Source organism: Diadema antillarum, unplaced genomic scaffold, assembly GCF_040938485.1.
Source record: "Diadema antillarum isolate AM-2024a unplaced genomic scaffold, OU_Dant_1.0 seq00001289_RagTag, whole genome shotgun sequence".
Taxonomy (NCBI): Eukaryota; Metazoa; Echinodermata; class Echinoidea; order Diadematoida; family Diadematidae; genus Diadema; species Diadema antillarum.
Window position 1 is genome coordinate 12,899 of NW_027272068.1, and position 22,611 is coordinate 35,509.

The 22,611-nt window shown below is 38.7% G+C and overlaps 1 protein-coding gene across 1 annotated transcript in view; it reads left to right on the forward strand.

Annotated features, from left to right (window-relative positions):
* The first annotated feature begins 646 nt into the window (after nucleotides 1-646).
* Nucleotides 647-22,611, forward strand: part of LOC139707955 (transmembrane protein 164-like) — a 36,129-nt gene continuing 14,164 nt past the window's right edge. Inside the window, exons 1-2 of the mRNA XM_071619945.1 lie at nucleotides 647-1,028; nucleotides 16,447-17,479. Of these exons, the coding sequence (XP_071476046.1) occupies nucleotides 17,114-17,479 (366 nt within the window). The 5' untranslated portion in view covers nucleotides 647-1,028; nucleotides 16,447-17,113. The remainder of the gene's footprint in view (nucleotides 1,029-16,446; nucleotides 17,480-22,611) is intronic.

Below are 22,611 nucleotides of genomic sequence, written 5' to 3' on the forward strand. Positions count from 1 at the left end.
AGCTTTTCTGTTAAAGACTGTATAAAAAGGTGATAATTCATCGACCGCGTACATTATTATACAATGATTTTTATCGGTTGTTCTGGGGAAATCATAGCATATTCATGTATTGCCCTACATTGTTAACCAGGAGAAGAGTTGGGAGAGAGGGAGAGAGAGAGAGAGGGAGAGCTCTGAAGCTGTGGGCACTCTCATCTAACACCATGGTTTTATAGCTCGAATTTTGAGGGACAGCAGATTTGATAATAAATTGAATTTCTTTATTCATATTTCGTTCTTAGGAGGAAATGATACTTCTAAATGTTGTAATGAGGTCCGAAGTACTCTTTTACCCTGTATGCCTCCCTAATAGGATCTTCAGAATCTTCAGTCTATTGAAGGAGGCAGACTTAATCAGAAGAAGAAGAAGAAATGAAAGGAAGGCAGATAGGCCTTATATTAAATGCCTCTCCATTTTTATGGGTCACCGCTATCGCTTGCTTTGCTTCCTAAAATGGCGCCTGAACTTGCCCTTGCGCAGACTACGCATACAACGCAAAACAGAGAGAAGTAGACATCCAGCAAAGAGTGTGTAGAGGCGCACGCGCGCTCTTTGGTGGTACAGTACAGGCAGTGCACACCAAATCTTAGTCTTTTTGGTGCACACACTCGACTCATCCGGCTTCTGCTCGCAGTCTGTATGCAGCTTTGCCAAATCCTGGATGGCACCTGGCTGTTCTTAGGTGCGAAAGTACATGGTTGCCAGCTATATAATCACCATTTATTTCCACTCAGCAGCCCGGTCTAAGTAGCTGAATAATAATTCAGTATAGCTGCAATACTACTAGGTAGCGCGTAGCGGTCTATGCTTTGTTTGGCGTGCTGCCTGCGCCAGCTGCCTCCTCCGCCCTCCGAGCTCCAGTCCATCCTTCTCCGTCTCCAAACCTCCCTGATCCGTCCGTCCGGCCCTCGCTCGTGCGTAGCTGGCTGGAGCTGGCTAACGCCACGGCTCACGGCAAGCAGAGAAGAACTGCTTTCACACAGGCCAGGTAAGTCCTCTTTGTTGTCATTATAAGTGACTCGATGAGTAAGCATTCTCTGCGATGATTCCTTCTCTTTTGGAGTTCCCTCTCTGGTTTTCTTTTGAGATCGGAATATGAATGATCGTGACTTCTGTCTCAAATGGAATGATTTCAATAATGTGTAACGTTAGGTAAATTGTGTATTGTCAATGCAAAGGGTACCGGTATATCGGGATTGTCGATTGGCAGTGGAAAAGGCTCAGAACAAAGAACATCCGTGTTGTGCTATTCAGCTTTGTCCTTCAAGAATCAAACTGGGCTGCCTTTAATAGCGTGGATTAATGCTCCTCACATACAGGACTAGAATATGAGTAAATGTGATTCAACGTTATGGACCAAATTGTTAACTGTGCAGTTCTAACATGGTTAAGCTGAATTGATTTGCTTTGAAACAAATGCAAAACAAGACTTGTCCCACAATGAGTCTAAACAGTTAGATCTGGTTTAGAGGTAGAAATCTAGAGTCTTAAGTAGTACTAGTAGTAATACTAACTAGTACTAATACTAGTTAGTAGTAGTAGTAAATGTTATAACTAGTAGGATCTTTCAGTTTCGAAGCCAACAAAGGTCTAGACCCTAAATTGCCTCATGGATGTTTAGAGCTAGGGAAAGAGTTCCTTTTGTACCACCCCCCCCCCCCCCCCCGATAAGATTGCATATTTTGAGCTCTACCTAACTGTCTAAAAGATGGCGACATTTTGATGGGGGTTGAGTAAAAATGGGGCGTGGAATTTTTGGGGAGTCATTATTAAAAGAAAAAAAAGGAACTCTTTTACAAAAGGAACTCTTTCCCTAGCTCTAATGACTCCCCAAAAATTCCACGCCCCATTTTTACTCAACCCCCATCAAAATGTCGCCCTCTTTTAGACAGTTAGGTAGAGCTCAAAATATGCAATCTTATTGGGGGGGGGGGGGGGGGTACAAAAGGAACTCTTTCCTAGAGTTCCTTTTGTACCCCCCCCCCCCCCCCCCCCCGATAAGATTGCATATTTTGAGCTCTACCTAACTGTCTAAAAGAGGGCGACATTTTGATGGGGGTTGAGTAAAAATGGGGCGTGGAATTTTTGGGGAGTCATTATTAAAAGAAAAAAAAACATCGAAAAAATGTTTTCTCTCCGCTCTCATGTCTCCCTTATTCTGTTCTCTTTCTTCCCTCTCTCTCTTCCCTCTCTTTCCCCTTTCTCCTTCTCTCCGTTTGACGATTGCCATCTCCAGTTGACTTCCTGCATGAACCTGTAAAGATAAATATGACATAATAAGAAAGAGAAAACATTTTGCTGAAATTAAGTGCCGGGTCTGGGACTCGAACTCACTATCATGAGTATCTGAGCCCAGTGCGTTCACGATCGTGCTGCATGATGAGTTGCGAGGCGGAGGTGATTCGTGGCAAATAAACAATGCATCAAAACTGTAACTATGCTCGTCGTAGATGGTGCTACTTGACATTTACGTAGTCTGGTCTAAAAGTACACGTGTGTACTGTACGCACGCACGTCCTCAGTCAATTTCAGTCTGGTACAAGATGTCTGACGAGACAGCAGCATCTAAATCGCTATACCCTAGCCCTAATCCAACAAATTACTATTCCCTTTCACCAACATTAAACTAAATAAAGGTTATGCCTTTTATGGAAAGACTTTCCATAACCTTTATTTAGTTTACCACCAGCAAAAAAAAATTGTAATAGGGTCTATACACATTCTGCGCAAACTGTACATGGTCCGCATCACCCTAGGACACCGGGGTCCGCGTCACCCTAGGACACCGGGGTCCGCGTCACCCTAGGACACCGAGGTCAACGTTACCCTAACCCTAACCCTAGGACTTCGGGTCCGCGTCACCCTAGGACACTGGGGTCCGCGTCACCCTAGGACACCGGGGTCCGCGTCACCCTAGGACACCGGGATCCGCGTCGCCCTAGGACACCGAGGTCAACGTTACCCTAACACTAACCCTAACCCTAACCCTAGGACTTCGGGTCCGCGTCACCATAGGACTCTGCGATCAACGTTACCCTAACACTATTAAACCCTAATTGTTAGCTCTAATGTACACGTAACCATCGAAATAACATTTTTACATCCTGACTGTCAACTTGTACATGGGCAAGTCCAAGATAACGCGCACGTTACGTATGGGACATTCAGAGACTTTTATGACCTGAAAAATAGTGTTAATGGCCTTTGATCATATTGAACTTCATCCTGGTGATTGATATCTAGAAGAAGTATAATCATGTAAAAAATTGGAACAAATGACCTTGACAATTATATTCTAGAAGAGAAAATATGTGCCGTTACGTATGGGACCAGAAAAATTTTGTTTTTTTGAACATTTTTTTCAACCTCAAAACTCTCTGAAAGTATATCATTCTACAACTTGTAACTCACTGTGATGAAAGTCACAACACTCAAGATTATCACAGGTAAGTTTCATGTCATTAGGCAAAAAGCTCTAATGACAGGTTCTAATCAAAGACAGACATGACGTGTTACGTATGGGACAGTTACGTATGGGACAGTTTGTCCCCCATTCATTTAGTGTGTGAAGAACCATGTTTATGGGTATTTTGCATAATTATTGAAGTAAAATCAGTTGAAACTACTCAAATACCGATCCAGATTGTCAAGGAAACAATATTCCCCAAATATTCACCATCATAATCATATTCAATCATATTTTTATATTTTCATGACCAACCTGGGTATGCATGCCCTTTGTCCCCCATTCGTTTAGTGTGTGGGGAACCATGTTTATGGGTATTTTGCAAAATAATTTTGCAAAATACCCATAAACAAATTTTTGCATAATTATTGAGGTGGAATCAGTTGAAATTACTCAAATACTGATCCAGATTGACAAGGGAACAATATTCCCCAGATATTTACCATCATAATCACATTCAATCATATTCTATATTTTTTATGACCAACCTGAGTATGTATGCCCTATTTTTATCAGGATAGTTACTACTGAAAAAACTGAATAGTTTAATAAAGTGTTTACTTCCATTGATGAAGGGCAGTTTGCCATTTAGTTTCAATGAAAAACAACTTGACACAAGAAATATTAAGTTTAATAAATAAGCAATACCTGCTGCGTGGAACCCCAGTGATCGAGGAGATATATGATGGCTGTCTAGCAGTCAGGTCATTGATTCGAGTCACACCTCAGTATGTATTGTATACCCATGAATTTTGTTGTGGCTACTACTGAAAACTGAATAAGGACAATTTGTGTATCACTTGCAATAAAAAAAAAAAATCATTTTACTTTTTTTTTTCTATATATATCACAACCATTTCAAATTGGATCTCCATCACATAAACTTTGAATTCCTCTAGTCTTAGGATTTTATGCTCTTAAGTAATTCAGTAATTGGTTTCCAATCATCTCTTTAAATGTTGAAAACTGAATCCCCATTTCTACAAAAAACTATACCATCCCTTTAATGTTGATTTTTCATTGTGTATTTTGCCATTTTCCCCTCCCCCTTTCTGAAAATTGTTCAGTCAAGTTCATGTATTGTTTCAAGTGTCTATAACTCAAAAAGTAGCTACAATGTTGGGATGCTTTCTTCAGGATGATAGACCATTTGTGTACTGAGAGACCTTCCCAGCTTGCTACATGCATTCACATGCAATATGTATGAGGATGTCCCATACGTAACGTATTTTTCCCATACGTAACATTATTTTAATGCCTAATAAAAAATATTTCTTTTACTTTTTTTTCTTTTTTTTCTGGTATTTGATTTCTCTAAACAATAAATTAGAACTTTCCAAAAGGGCATTAAAATAACCATAGCAATTTCAGAAAAAACCTAAAAAAATGACCTCATTTTGTTACGTATGGGACATCTCATGATAGGACACGAGCTAATTTGCATAATCATTTGCATAATCCCTACATTTTCATACAAAGTTAAACTATGTGATGAACTTCTTATGTCCACATATTAATCAAATATCATTTGCTTTCCTTTGAATTAATATGAATTTTTATAAATGTCCCATACGTAACGCTGTGTTTCACATTTATGCAAATGAAGCCCTTGAGATTTGCATAAATTTACATAATATCATTTTTTCCTCCATAGAAATCAAAACTTCAACTCATAAGCTTCAAAATGATACCAAACATGTCAACATTGAGCATAGATGAAATTTTGCCTTCTGAGGGGACCTTATCTTGGACTTGCCCACATGGTCACAGCCGAGTTGTCTAATATTTGTGGCGAGTGAAGGGCGAGCTAATTACAGTACCTTCAAACGAGCGATGTAGGTCGTGCACAATGCGTGCATGCAGGCGCACACAGTATGCAGCAGTAGGCACAGTACAGTGGAACGGTGTCCATCCATTGCATTTCGCTAGCAATACGACTCGATCTGGTTTAACATCAGAATTCATCTTTCTTTTTTAAACTACTGTCCACCAGGAGCTTAATTCAGGAAATTAGGTGGCATTATCGCTTTAACTTGATCACGACAACGAATTGGCTGTAAAGTGTGCACAAAAGTTAGGATTAATCGCTAGCACTCTAGCAGCATACATAATGTTAGTCCCACCTACGTGAAATGAAGTTGGTGAGTAAATTATCACTATTATTACATTTTTGTAGGATTTTATTAATCTTGCCACTATTTCTACCTATATACTGTAAAACATGATATATTCGCGGCATGAATTTTTCGCGAATTGGTACCGGCAGCCTTTTTCGTGGCATGAAATTTTTGCGAAGTGCCACTGACGTTCAATGCATAATAGTGTAAACAAGGACTTTCGCGTGCATTTTAATTTCGCGAATCTTGGCGCTTGCGAAATTCGCAAAATTAAAGTGCACGCGAAAATTCCTCGTTTTACAGTAAATGTGTTTTGTAACAAAATATATTTTCTTCTTATTTTTTTTTCTTCAATTTATCGGGGGGTGGGGGGGGGGGGGGGTACAATAGGAACTCTTCCCAGAGCGAGATCTGTTTAAAGCAGAATACTAAAGGAAACGCATATTTTGTTGGATTATTCCCCCAATTTAAGCATAGAGCATGTTAAACACAGCGGCCTTTAATTCATCCATTTAGAAAATTGCGTTTTGGAGAACGGCTGATTGGAAAAATTGTGTCCTGAATCATGCTCAATCGGAAGATTCGTTGTTATTTTGGGGGGGCGTGTCCATGACGTCATGTGATGAAGGACAAACCCGGAAGTATCACACAACAGCCTAAGCTTACCTATGTATGCTCTCAATGAGAGCGTGATGTCGAGGCTCATACCCCGAAATCCCAAGACATTTTTTATCAGAATGTCACAAAGAATGAAATAAATTTGTTTTCCACTTCAAGTCTCCTGTGAAATCACACATTTCGTCGTTTAAATAGAGTCTGTTACGTGTTATTTAGGCCACGAATACAGAAGTTGTCAGGCCTAGTGCCTGTACGATGGTGCTTCGTAGTCGATCAGTCACATGCATGCGCCCATCGCACCGGCCGCGTATGTCGCAGTGCAGTAGCCTCCGCGTACCTCTTTGGTACGTACAATGTATTATATCAGCAGTTCCTCGGTAGTCACTGTACTACAGCTGTGTACGCCATATACAGTGTACATGTATTTAGCGAGTCTATTTTTCGCGAATCAGGACTTGCCAATAATTTCGCGAGTGCTTAAATTCATGGTTGTGGAGTACACTACGGAAGGGGGAAATATATACGGAAAGAGAGTTTTTCTAGTGTTTTTAAATTCGCAAAAAGCACCAGGTTCGTGAAATTGGCGAAAATAATAATAATTAAAAAAACTCGCGAAACATTCGGCGTATGTGGATCGCTAATACTAGATACCACGCAATCAATGTGCGGGCATCGGCTAGTCAAAGTCTTGACTGGGCCGACCGGCCTATCTGGTGATAAAATAAACGATACAGAGCACTGCGATTTTCATCGATAGTGATAAAACTTTGATGGACTCGGTGAAGCAATGAATGGATCGTTCAGTGAATTTGTGAGGGTACCTTTTGTAGCTCTCCGTAGCTAGACAGAATGCTGATGAGCTGTGAACGGGGTACGGAGTGAGTTAGCCCGACCAGATGCTGTAAGTACGCTGTGCAAATACCTGTCGCGACGTTCTACGTACAGCGACTGGGCTTGTGTATAGTTAGGAGTGAGTGTGATGTGATAAGATAAATACGTAGCCCGACCAGACGCTGCGCTACTTACAGCGACTGGGCTGTGTTCAATTAGGCCTACTGCTGCTCTGAAGTACGAGATCACGTCAGCACTAAGCTCGGTTCATTTTCAGTTCAGAATTAAAAAAAAAACTCTTACCCATCTAAATTTTGAAGTCTACCTGGCATTGGTCCTGCGTCACCAACATTGTCCCCTGGCCTGCCGTGTGGCAAGGGCTCGTACAGTCGTACTGCCAATCTCCACGTCCGCTTCAACCGCACCGCCCTGGGCCTTCCCCACTAGCTCGCCCATAGCGTCTCCCTCCTGCGCCCCGCCGTGCGGCTCGTCAGCAACATCTATCTCTCCAACTTCACCACTAGTTTCATCATCGTTATCATCACTAGTGTGTACTGTATCACTCAGTTCATCATCGCTCCCACATTCAAATTCCACCAAGAAATCATTCTGATCATCACTGCATGGCCTTAACGTACGATGTCGTGCATTATCGAAAAACAAGCTCTCCAAAACTTTGTATGCAAATACTTGTTTGATACAATGCATGCATTATGTGCGCGGGGGCCTGCGGCGCTCGATGAGACCTTGCGCGATTCCTTTCATCCCATGACGTCATCAGCAAAGCCTCGAAATTTACGCTGTGACCTAGATTTCAGGGGGGCGACAGGTGTAAATTTTCAATATCCTCTAAACTACACTTCAAAAAGGCCATTCTAAACGATGTAAACGACAAATTGTTCTATGTGTTCTACTCTTTGACTTCATATATAATTTTATTTCTTTAGTATTCCCCTTTAACGTTAGAATGATAGAGTCTACCTATATAACTGCGACCTGGTAGTGTTATACAAATTTTGTAACTGTGTACAAACAAGGAACGCCCCGGGTTTAGAGTCCACCCAGACTCTACCAAAAAACTCAAGATGAGTTGATGTGACGAGTGTATTGTCAAAGGCAAAAAGCATGCAATTGAGTACATCAGGATTAAAACGGTGGTAAGGCAGGAATTATCAGGGAAACAAATGATTATAAACATTTGTATTATGCAATTCAACTTTCAAACCCTTTTTTTTTTTCTTCTTCTTCTTCCTTTCCAGTACAGTCCACCAATGAGGTGTATCGTCGTACTTTAATGCTCCTCACATGCAGGACTAGAATATGAGTAAATGTGATTCAACAGTTCTTTTTTTCAATTCAATTCAATAGTTTATTTATTTCCATCATCACAAAGAAAAGAAAAGAAAAAGTTGACATAATCCAAAGTGATACAATTTTTTTTTTCATTTCTCTTACACTCGTCCGATAAAGGATTTTTTTTTCAATACAATATAAATTATACACGAATGATGGCGTAAAAAAGAAACAATGCACTTTGTCATGGCAACAAAAATAGTAAATAATCACAATGATGGAAAACAGTGTTCCACTAAAAAAGCCACGCTTGTAAAACGTGGAACACTGGAACAAAACAACAACAGCACCAATTTGTTATACCAATAAGACATATTCATTTTAAATTCTTCTATATACTATTGTACATTTTACTCATTGATATAATGATGTTGATACTATGAACAATACTTACTAGGATTTTAGGATGCAAACGTATAAACTATATAACATATCACATTTGTGGCACAGACACTATGGGGCCAGGTGTGCCAGGAAAATTGAACTGAAAGGAAGATATGCAATCGGCCACAAAAAAACATAACGACGACAACAACAACAACAATAACACAATACACAGAAACAACAGAATTCGAGGAAATGCACTCAGACAGATACTGGACAACGAAGAACGAGGAAAAAGGAGCAGGGAAGAATAGAGAAGGAAAAGGAGAGGGATGGAAAAGGTCTGTGGACACACTACAAAATCTCAAGGAAAAGTGAAACATGACGGGTTTTTTCATTGAACAGAATTAACTGGTATATTTAGAAAACAAATATTTTTTGAGTTTATACCTAAATGTAATTAACTTCACAGATTCTTTTAGATCATTATCTAAGCTATTCCAAAATCTGGGTCCGGTATAAACAAATGTATTTTGAGTGTGTACAGTTCTAACTAAGGGAAGATGAAATTCTTTAGATTGTCTAGTGGGATAGTTATGTACGTGGCTGTTACGGTGAAATAAAGAATAAAATATTTTGGGTAGATGATTGCAGTTGTAATTAAACATAAATTGACCAAGTTGAAACAAATACAACTCTTTTATTTTCAGAATTTTGTGCTCGAGGAAAAGCTTGTCAGTATGTGCTCGGATATGAAGGTTAAAAACGATTCTGAGCGCCATCTTTTGCAGAAGAAAAAGTTTATCTAACAATGTCGAATATATGTATTCCCCCAAGCAAGAATTCCGTAATTCAAGTACGGCAATACCAAACTTGAATAAAGCGTAATCAAAGCCGAAGAAGGAAGATAATATTTCAATCTATTCATTATGCCTATGTTACGTGCAATTACTTTACAAATATTGTTTATGTGACACTTCCATGATAACTTATTATCAACACAAACACCTAAGAATTTAATAGACGAAACCTCTTCTAGGGGAGTAGTGTCAAATATAACATTACCTGGTAATCTATCTAAAGAATTACTGAAAAACATATACTTTGTCTTCTCAATATTCAGTGACAATTTATTTGCATATATCCATTGTGAGACATTCTTCAATTCATCATTCACTGTACTAATCAAAGTATTAGGGTCAGGGTGGGAATAAAAAAGATTGGAATCATCCGCGAATAATATGAAAGAGAGTTTATCTGAAGATCTATAAAAATCATTAATGTAAACTATAAATAACAGTGGGCCTAACAAACTTCCTTGCGGAACACCACATTCTATTTTCTTCATAGAAGAATCAAAACTGTTCACATGTACATATTGAAATCTGTCAGATAAATAACTCGTAAACCATTGCAAGGCTTTTCCGCGAATACCATAATGGGATAACTTAGAAAGTTCTAACATGGTTAAGCTGAATTGATTTGCTTTGAAACAAATGCAAAACAAGACTTGTCCCACAATGAGTCTAAACAGTTAGATCTGGTTTAGAGGTAGAAATCTAGAGTCTTACAAGTTGTACTAGTAGTAGTACTAACTACTAGTACTAGTTAGTAGTACCGGTAGTACAGTACTAGTAGGATCTCTCAGTTTCAAAGCCAACAAAGGTCTAGACCCTAAATTGCCTCATGGATGTGTAGAGCTAGATCTGTTTAACGTTGAGTCTACCTATAACTGCGACCTGGTAGTGGTATAACTGTGTTTTTAATTTTATGTGAATTATCGACGCTGCTCAAATCAAATTGAATGTGATTTTATAGTAACATGGCATGATTGACGGAAGGTCTTGCTACACATCACGACAATGCAGTCTACTCTATTATCAAGTGATTGGGATTTTTAGTCAAACTGCATTGATCATGATTCATGTGTAATGATGTATGAATATGATGTATAGGCCTATTGTGATGATCAAAAAATTCCATTTTTTAATTTAGCAAATATTATTCATTGTTTAAATTGTTTAAAAGACAACTATGCATTGCAGCCCATGGCCAAATTGAGGTACACTTGTACACTTCTGTTGTTTTCTGTGACAAAATATACAAAATTTGTATCATAATAAATATCACATTCAATTTGCTTACAAAATAGATAACATTATAAAATCACATACATGATACATATTGATAGCATGATTACCATAGATTTTACAACTCAATTCACAAAATACAGATATAGGCATAAAGGGATGGGCATATTTAAATAGTTGATTCATATAATAAATATTACAATATTGATGCAGATCAAATATTACAAGGGTCCGCTGTACATGTACAAACTTGCACACACTTGGCACTTTTCCCCCTCCCATTATTAAAAATACCAGGACATACATTGTAAATATGTTTAAATACGTACATGTGTAGGCCTACACACAGCCTATGTACCCCCTATTGATACAATGTATTATACTCGGCACATGCATTACATGTTTGTATTATAGATACAATTTCAAAATCACATTATTGAATAGGGTATTTTCCATACACCGACACGAACAAATATAACACATCCTCTGCATTGCATGGCATAACCATCGCAAAAGGGTAATTCTACACAAACAAGTACAGAGACTCCAACCCCAAGCACCTTCTGATCTGGAGATTCTCCCGCCCGAAACCCCTAGCAAACGGGAGACTCCAAGTTGATGTGTGCGAAGCGCGAAGGGATTCTAGATGTTCTCTGGTGCTATCTAAGGCTTACAACATACGATAGAAATAAGTAAGAAATGCTTTCCACCGGGAGACACAGAGCCAGGGCGGGAGAAATCAAATCTATTGTGCTGGGCTTTCGGCATCTCCCGTCGAAAACGGGAGAGTTGGAGTCTCTGCAAGTAGATAGAATGCAAGCTGATTGATGTTTGCACCTTCACTTTGTAATCACACTCTTTATGGAGTACACACACATGATGTGGCCAAGTATACCCGCAAACAGTGTAGGGCAAGTCCAAGATACAGTTGTAAGGTCCCCTCAGAAGGGAAAATTTCATCTTTGCTCAATATTGACATGTTTGGTATCATTTTGAAGCTTGTGAGTTGAAGTTTTGATTTCCATGGAGGAAAAAAAGGATATTATGTAAATCTATGCAAATTTTCATGGGCTTCATTTGCATGAATGTGAAATACAGCGTTATGTATGGGACATTTATAAAAATTCATATTTATTCAAAGGAAAGCAAATGATATTTGATTAATATGTGGTCAGAAGAAGTTCATCAAGTAGTTTAATCTTGGTATAAAAATTTTAGGGATTATGCAAATGATTATGCAAATTAGCTCGTGTCCTATCATGAGATGTCCCATCATCCATACGTAACAAATTGAGGTCATCTTTTTAGGTTTTCTCTGAAATGTTTAAGGTTATTTGAATGCCCTTTTGGAAAGTTCTAATTTATTGTTTAGAGTTTACAGTTAAATACCATAGAAAGAAGAAAAAATAGTAAAAGAAATATTTTTTATTAGGGAAAAATAAATAATGTTTCGTATGGGACAAATGCGTTACGTATGGGACATCCTCTGAAATACATACATGTACAAATGTATTGCATGTGAATGCATGTACAGTAGCTAGCTGGGAGGGTCTCTCAGTACACAAATGGTCAATCATCCTGAAGAAAGCATCCCAACTTTGCAGCCACTTTTGAGTTATAGACACTTGAAACAATACGTGTTGGCAAAATACACAATGAAAATCAGCATTAAAAGGATGGTATAGTTTTTGTAGAAATGCAGATTCAGTTTTCAACATTTTACAAGATGATTATGATGGTAAATATTTGGGGAATATCGTTTCCTTGACAATCTGGATCAGTATTTGAGTAGTTTCAACTGATTTTACTTCAATAATTATGCAAAATACCCATAAACATGGTTTTCCCCACACTAAACGAATGGGGGACAAAGTGTCCCATACGTAACTGTCCCATACGTAACACGTCATGTCTGTCTTTAATTAGAACCTGTAATTAGAGCTTTTTGCCTCATGACATGAAACTTACCTCTCATAATCTCGAGTGTTGTGGCTTTCATCACAGTGAGTTACAAGTTGTAGAATAAAATACTTTCAGAGAGTTTTGAGGTTGAAAAAAATGTTCAAAAAAAACAAAATTTTTCTGGTCCCATACGTAACAGGCACATATTTTCTCTTCTAGAATATAATTGTGAAGGTCATTTTTCTCCATTTTTTACATGATTATACTTCTTCCTAGATATCAATCACCATGAAAAAGTTCAATTTGATCAAAGGCCATTAACACTATTTTTCAGGTCATAAAAGTCTCTGAATGTCCCATACGTAACGCGCGCGGTATCTTGGACTTGCCCTGTACAATGTACATAATTTGTAAGTACATGTACATAGGGGATTTGACATGATATGCAAATGGCTACTTCATACAAAAATGTAAGCATGTTCACAAACGAGTGCACATGCACGACAATGTAGATGTGCTATTACAGGGTCATACACTTGAACGTGCACACACATTCAGGTTGGCAACTGTGCAAAGTTTGTATGTCGATATGGCCAGTGCAGACACTCATCATTACACACAAAAAAAGAAAACAAAAAAAGGACAAAGAAAAAAAACAGGATAAAGAAATGGTCACAAAAGTATATGTCAGAGGATACTAATGTACTTCCCTGGGACCAAATTAAAGATATTATTAATTTTGCATCACTCATGACCCAAAACTGATACCTAGATGTACACTTGTATCACCAAGAAGTAGCCTAACTCTGTTATTTTCTTTGTAAAAGCTCCAGTTGATTTTTGTCCATCAAAATTTTTGAAAAAGTCAAACAATCTGATTGTCCAATTTTAGTGTTGGAATGGAAGACTCTCCTTTATTTCGGTGTCAAACAGTTTCAGAAGAAAGTGGTTCTAGAATTTGTGCCTGTGAGTTTATATGTAGATGCATAAAATGACTACAGTTGTATGTGTAAGATCATCTATAAGATGGAGTTTTCTTCCTTGGAATTTGTTCCTTTTAAAGAAAAAGTCAAACAACAACAACTAGTGTTATAAAAACAACTACTAATGAGTTTACAACCAGAGTAGAAATAGGAAATGACTCTACATCTCTCTTACATGCAATCTTCATTACCTTTTTATGCCTCCGCCACGAAGTGTCGCCGGAGGCATTACTGTAAAACATGATATATTCACGGCATGACATTTTCGCGAATTGGAGCCGACAGCCCTTTTCGTGGCATGAAATTTTCGCGAATTGCCACTGGTGTTCAATGCATGTAGTGTAGACAAAAACTTTCGCGTGCATTGTAATTTCGCAAATTTTGGCGCTCTCGAAATTTGCGAAATTACAATGCACGCGAAAATTCCTCGTTTTACAGTATGTTTATACCCCCGCCAAACGAAGTTTGAAGGGGGTATATAGAAATCAGCGGACGGGCGGTCGGTCGGGCGGTCGGGCGGTCGGGCGGTCGGGCGGGCGGTCGGGCGGTCGGTCCGTTGCAAATCTTGCGTCGCGAACTACTTCCTCAGTTTTCAACCGATTCCCATAAAACTTGGCACAGATGTGTGCCTTGGGTTGTAGATGTGCAAGACGTAGTTTTTGACAGTACCCAAAAGTACGTTGCCATGGTAACGGCATATTATGGGCAAAAATGGGTACAAATCTTGCGTCGCGAACTACTTCCTCAGTTTTCAACCGATTCCCATAAAACTTGGCACAGATGTGTGCCTTGGGTTGTAGATGTGCCAGACGTATTTTTTGACAGTACCCAAAAGTACGTTGCCATGGTAACGGCATATTATGGGCAAAAATGAATACAAATCTTGCGTCGCGAACTCCTCCCACAGTTTTTGATCAATTTTTATGAAATTAGGTACAGATGTTCATCTGAATATGTTAATGTGCAAGACACATATTTCCGCAGTGGCAAAAAGTGCGTTGCCATGGTAACGGCATGTTATTGGTAAAATATAGGGCAAAATGCTTCATGGCAAAACTGCTTCATCAGTGTTCTTCCAATTCTCATGGAATTCATATTGAATGTTTGTCTTAGGATATAGGTCAGCATGACACATTTCTTGACAGTGACAAAAAGTATGTTGCCATGGTAACAGCTCACATATTACATGTATGAGCCAAAATGATGGAAAATTTTGTGTTGCAAACTACTTCCTCAGTTTTTGCCCAATTTCCATGAAACTTGGTACAGATGTGTGCCTTTGGTTGTAGATGTGGAAGACGCATTTTTCGACAGTACCCGAAAGTACGTTGCCATGGTAACGGCATATTAATGGCAGAAGATCAAGGAAAGATCTTGCGGATTTAACTACTTCCTCAGTTTTTTGACCAAAGCTTATCAATGTTGTTTTGACCAAAGCTTATGAAATGTTGTTTGGCAGGGGTATAACCAGTCGCTGTAGTGACATTTCTAGTTTATTTTGTTGCTGTTAAGGGTTGAGGGGATGGCTTTTCTATGACTTCTTCATATTACTTTGTTAAAAAGAAATAGTTTACTGCATTTTGTTTAAAGATTTTGAGGTGGGTTTTTATTGTTTTTTTTTCAAGATGATACAGTCCATTGATGAACTTAAAAAAAAAAAATCTGTCCTTGACACAAGCAAACTCATGAAGAAAATCTAGCAATTACAAATATTACTTAGTGGCATCCTACGCACACAACATTTTGAACACACATTTGATGGTAAAACTGTCATACTGTAAAAGCTTTGCAGTTCCTACAAGATGCCATGTTCAGATGACTCACCACCACATGTGCTATGTAGCAGCCATGTCTGCCCAAGGAGCTGTGTTTGAAGCTCCTTGAGTTTGTTGTCCGCCATGGTGTTTGTTGGATTTGAAGGGAGAATTTGCACACAGAAAGCATGTTAGTGGATTTATTGAGACCAGGTGCAGAATGACCGCAAAGCCAGAGGCCCTCTGCTGAGAAGTTCATCATGTCAGCAGAATGGGTACATTTTATTAAAGGGTGCCAGAGCTTTGAATGCTTTCAATGCAAAGATATTTCGCCAAATACTTGGCCAAATACAGTGGATGTTTTCGAGTTCACAAGTAGTTTTTCACGTTCACCTGGGTAAGCTAAATTTCATGTGTTTTTAATTCTGCAGAATCAGGACATTATTTGCGGAACATATATGGCATACAATGATATTTGTGTGCTTTTATTTTTGCGCTACAACCTTCTGATCAATTGAGTGAAATGTGAAAATTTCCACATCGCAAAAATATCCACTTTTACAGCGGAATTATTGTAGTTTGACTTGGCTGGTCTTATAACATTCGCAGGCAAAACTTGTCTAGGTTATAAAGTGCATCGAAACTCCTCTTGAACAAAGAGCAAGTTAAAGGATATCCAAGCAATAGGTCATTTATTATATCATAGACATTGGAAACTGGGCAGGTCATCTGAATGGGGAACATTGATCTTGTCATAATCATATGAAATTGTATGTTCTTTCATATTTTATAAAAAGTTTGTCATTATCTCAAAAAAATTATCAAATTTCAAACCCCATCTCGGCCCAAACTGTACCTCCCCTGTATAGCTGTATGATGTATTGATTCTTCTTCTTCCAATAAAGTACATCCCTCTTTAATGGTAGAATATATAGTCATACCGATTGCTTTTTCTCTTTGATTGACAGGACTGGAAGTGAGCTTTAGATGGACTCCTTCTCTGCAGGTCATCTTGGAACTGCAAGAAAACCGATGTGTCATGCTCCGTACACACACAGAAGCATCTCCGCACATGGCATGCTGACAGAGTGTCACCTGATGGCGACTGAGCAATTCCACAGTCTATCTGGTAGCATGCAAGCCCCTGTTTGAACATTGTATCAACGTGTGATCTGTAAGAAATTCAAGACTGGTACATTTCAAGATGACATTTTACATCAATATGCTGGTATTTTAAATGAGCAACTGCTTTCAAGGATCAGACACTGTTGACAGTTTAATGGTTGAACACAGAGGCAGTTTGGACAGCAATGCATTCAGCTCTGAACTGAATATTTGGATATTCTTGGATAAGTTTTCACTATCCTTGCCTCCGTTACAACAATGTTTGAAAATGTTTGAACATTGAAAATGTATACGTACTATAAGTTATGGATTCACATTGGCACAGAGTTTTAAACACAGCAGTTGACATTACATCTCTTTGATCTGCTGTAAACCTGTCATCTCTTCCTTGAGCACGACATTTCTACCCTGACGATAATTGTCGCATACAATCTACACAAAAAGAGCATCGAAGTGTGATGTTGAAAGGAGAGGAGCATTTTGAACCGTCCCTCACCGAACTGAACACAAATGAACTCAACTGAGTCGGTAGTCATGTGGAGCCTGACATCTCTTGACTGGCTCTACGGGGGCGTGGACCCAACTATCGCTGGAAATGGTGGCCAAGATTGCGTTGACTTCCTCACCCGCAGGCAGCGCGTGGTGGAGAGCTCCATCTTTGTCCTGCTGTGCTCCCTTGAGGTCTGGTTGTCATGGCGATGGCTCAAGGAGGTACCGGACTACACCGCGGAGAGCAAGAGCCAGGCAGAATGTTTCGGCAAGCGCTTTTTGCTGGTGGTCCTGTGCCTGACATTTGGAATTGAAGTGGGATTCAAGCTTGCCAATAAAACTGTGATTTTTCTGTTGAACCCATGTCACATGCTGACAATTGTACAGGTGAGCATAATAGGTACGATTGTAACTGTCCCCGTATCAAGTCCAGGGGGGACTTTGCTGTAGAACTTATCATCTCTTCATTATTGAATTGGCACCTCTGAATTTTACTGCTCAATTAACAATGGAGAAAGATTACACAAAACTGGTTTTAAAAGTTGATTGAATCTTTGCAGTAGCACACAGAAATCTGCAAAATTAAAAATTGAGGGAGTATCTGGAACTGTTAGGCCAAGTAAAAAAAGAAACCAGTTTCTCGTCCTCGCGCGCATCGATTTTGGCCGCCGCATCGATTTTTTTACTATTTACTATTTTCAAAATGGCGCTGAAAATACCAAGAAATTCATAATTCTCGTCCCAGCCCGCTCCCCGCCCGCATCGATTTTCAGTTGCCGCATCGACTTTTTTGATATTTACTATTTTTTCGGCCGCCGAAAAAAAAAAGATCGACAATTCACCTACCAATCGTGACGTCTCATTTCTAATTTTTACGCCTTGCGTCCTCTACTTAGCTGTAGACTGTAGTACAGCTGTAGCTTCTGTGTGTAGTGCGTATGTGTAATAACGCATGCATTTCACACTGCGAGCTCGGCCGATCGGCAAGAAGGAATGACCCACAAAGCAGTCGAACTGCACTGTAGTTGGATGGGCGGCGCGGCGGGCCGGCCTACTGGGCTGTGATGTACAGCGCACTCGGTACGTCGTGAACGCGATAGCGGCAACATTTTTGCGAACAATCGCTGTTATTTCGCGCGTTGTTCGTATTTTTCCCCGTTTCTGATATTTTAAGCGGATGAATTGTACTGTACAAATGCTTGTGAGGATTGTACGGTATCGAGTTTGTATACATTTTCATGTCATTGTGACTATGTGCATGTGTGTGCAGTGTCGGAAGGTACGGTGCCAGCAGGACTCCCTGGTGCCAGTGCAGTGGCCGTGCCGCACCGTATATCGGCAAAGTGTGCGTGTTTTGTAGCTGTCCAGGGTCCCCATCCCCTGGTCTGTCACGGCGATACATTCTATTTTGCAGAGAAAATGAATGCGCTTTTCCAGCAAATGTAGAATTATTAAATGGGTGTATCTACAAAATAAATAACTTTTCCACGGATTCTGGTTTGTCTCGTATTTCTGCGGGATACTTTTCTTCACGATGTAAATTCACGGACACAGCCGTGAGTGGTATCATCTGTAGTGTGTACTGTTATACAATCATTCATCATCCAAATAATGAGTGATTATCAAATGTCTTTTTAGAACATGAAGAAACATCTTTAAACGTTTAATGCTAGAATGCCATATCAGTATCATTTTGACATCCATCTGCAATTGTACAAGCCAGTTTCCAGTTGAATGTGCTACAATTGTACTGTGAAGAACTGCAGATATACATACCAGCTGTGTGGACACAAAAAGTCACAAACACCAATAAATAAAGCTAGTGTTTTGAATATCATGGAATTTATTTCAGTCGTACATTTGTTGAAAGACATGTTTTATACCTGTTTCAATTAATAGCACAATACATCAGAATTGCAAGTACACTGGTATCAGAAAAGCCATTACAACACTAAATACCAGTATTAAGATGGTCATTTTCCCTTGACATCTGTAGTGGAAAGAAAAAGCAAATGTATTTCTGCATGCATGAAGTTTCATTTCAAGTATGGCACATATATCTATTTGTTTGAAAATGCACAGAGTGCAGGCAAGACGTACACTTGGGACCTGGTCTCATAACACAGCTACCAGAGTGATGTTTCATTTCATAAATTGAATATAGGAAATTGTAAAGCCCTCTCTCGTTACCTTTCTCAGAATTACCGGACGAGAAACACATATTACTTTCATTTTGACGATCCTTGAAAAAATAGTAAGATATCAAATAGTAAGGACCTCCCTCATCGCCTTGCTCAAAAAACCCGGACGAGAAACTACTTTCTTTTTTTACTTGGCCTTATATCCTCTAAAATGTGATGCCAATTTTGATAGGAGTCATATGAAAGCTTAAATAGCAATTCAGAATTTTAAAACTGAAAAGCATTTTTGAGCAACAAAGGGCTCAAGGTTTTTTTGTTTTTGTTTTTCAGACCATGAGGAAACACTAACATTGAATTGTGAAAACTGATATACAGCACCAAACGACAAATATGTCATCTGGAGGAACTTGATTAGCTTAAATGATGTTTTCTTTGCAAAGTACAGTTGTACTTGTAACTCTTTGACTGGTTTTCATTATCATTTTTTGTACTTCTTTTCTATCATACTACAGTGTATTGCAGACATGGTTTTATTTTAATTTATTATTATTTTTGTTAACTTCTTTTCTACCATACTACAGTGTTCTACAGACATGGACCATGAATTCTGTACATCGTAATGTCACCTCCAGGTTTTGACAGCTATTGAATTGGATTTTTGTGTCCTAATACTGTACCCCTGAAGAATATTATCATCCAGTTAACATGTTTTGTCGTAGTTGTACAGTAATAATGTCCATACACTTGTAGGTGACGGTCCATTGGGATTTAGGTGAAAATTTGATAAATGTTCAAGTGGAGGTTGGTGATTCAATCAAACAGAGCAGTTTCATTACAAATCACTCATGAAATATTAGAAAGTTTATGAAATGAAATGTTTTCACTCATGCAGTGATGTCAGCTGTAACCACTTCTCCAGGCATACAGGTACATGTATTGTAATTTAGTGGATATTTTCACGTGACTAATTTTTCCTGCTCGGCCAGGTAAGATGAGTTTCGCATGTTTTTAATTCCATGGAATCAAGACATCAACTACTGGAACATTATGGCACGCTGTGTAAAAATATTTGCGTGCTTTTATTTTCGCACTAGTCTCTGGTTGCGTGAAATGCACAAAAATTTCAACACCGCAAAAATTTCAACTTTCACAGTATTATGAGGCAGTTATATGTCACCAGGGCCCTGTTTTATGAAGAGTTATTTACTGATTATACAACGTATAGTTGATTTCTATTATAAGTCTATGGCAGCCTGTGTGTTGAGGAAATTTATAATCGATTTTATCTTTTGATAAAACGGGGCCCAGTTTTCAATCCTCCAGTTGGATTGTTTGCAAAATATTCTAGAAGTCATGTTGTTGAGGGATGATTTACAGCAACTTCAGCTCTATAACCCATAAAAGTCACAATTGCTATGTTTTGTCAACTCTACCAATGACCTCATCTGAAAGGTATAATTTTGGTGTTCATTGTTACCTCCTTAAAAACAGGGAATTTAATGAAGATTATGTGTTTCATGTATCAAAACATGACCATGTCCTTGACATTCTAACAAGTCCAATTTTTATGAAACTTCTGTTTATCAGTCATTTGTCCAATACTCCTGTGAAACAGTACTTTATATTTTTGTTTTGTGATTTCTTTTACTGTTAATATTTCATTTAGTTCTAGAAGTGCAAGTAACTCAGGTGGAAATGATATATGTTTTGGAAGTCATTCTGGTAGATTCAGCTAAGGATTGTCAATATAGGCTGAGGCCTTTGCATTGCAACTCAGTTTCCTGTAGTTAATGGAATTTCCTGGGGCTGCATTCTGTACACATTCACTGTTACCATGAAGTAACCGCTATTTTTATCCAAGTGCAAACAACTTCGGTCATATTTAGAAGACAATAGACTGAGGTTATTGAGTAGTTACTGGCCTCCCCATACACTGTATACACTTTTAAATGACCACTTCTCAACCACTATAAAATGTTGTGTTGTTATTCACTGGGCACAAGGCAGTCTCATATTTATTCTCCATCCTACGTGTATGTAAAACAGACAACTAAAATGAAGTCAATATATACCATTTTGATCAAAAGTGTCTGTTAAAGTATTTATGCAGGCACTATACTATTAGTTACTAAACTGGTTTGGGAGCACAGTAATTTCATCATTTCCTTAACAAACACACATCTTTACACATGCTGTACATGTACATTATTTCTATACAGCATACAATGTACTCTGAAAGAGGTAAATCCCCCCCCCCCCCCAAAAAAAAAAAAAAAAAAAAAAAATGTAATTCACCAAGTGCACTCATTCTGCTGGACTGTTGAACAGAATACCACATTGTACTAGCGGTTACACAATATTATGCAATTACCCTTCATAATATTAACAATCTGTCTGTTGTTCTGGTGGCAAATACTTCCCCATCGATTGTAAACAGAGTCATTGGCAAGTCCATTTCAAAATGCAGCCTCTTGTCACATTGCTTGTTCTTTCAGTGAAAATTGTTATGTGGCAAAGAGTCTTGATAAAACTGGTCTCTGTGATGGTCTTGTGTAGCATTACAAAGAGATGCCCTTTATTTCTTCTTGGCTCAGTACAAGTTGCAATTATAGAACTTTTATGACTTCCTGGAGTTGAAAAGGAAGTCCTTGTCACAGGTGAAAAAAAGGGGGAAATAGACTGAACCCAAACCTATTGTATTCCTTGTAGGTACTACACTTGTGAACAAGTCACATTTCAGAGGTTAGCATGCACAGTACCACATTGCCATTTTTTAGTAGCTCCCTAGCTCCATTAGATTTCTAGAGTTAATAAGTACTAAGGAAATCTGGATACACAGATTTATTCACTTGTGTACTTTGCAAAAGCATCCATTGAGCATACCGGTACCTGTTAATGCCTTGATAGCATCCATTGAGCATACCAGTACCTGTTAATACCTTGATACCAGTACACTGTACCTTTAATCCCAGTGATCGAAGGTCATGGTATCAGTGATATTCCAAACAAGGGAGTTTTGTTATTTGCTGTAGACAGTTTTTTTGTGTGTGTGTGTTTTTTTTTTTTTGGGGGGGGGGGGGGTGAGGAGGAGCAGGGGGAGGTGCCCACTATAATGACAACAATATGAAAGAAGTTGGCATTTCGGAAATTGTATTGAACTGCTTGGTTTGGGTGCTTTCCTTTATTATTATTATTTATTCGGCATTTGCAAAACAATACAAGTGATAACAGAGAAACAAAATAAACAGACAAAACACAAGAAAACAAAGTGTCAGGCTTTCCCTGTTGAGCTTCCCTAACGAGCCGGGTTGGAAAAAAGCAATCAAAATCAAAATCAAAATCAAAATTTATGCTTCATATTTCAGCCATAACTGGGGG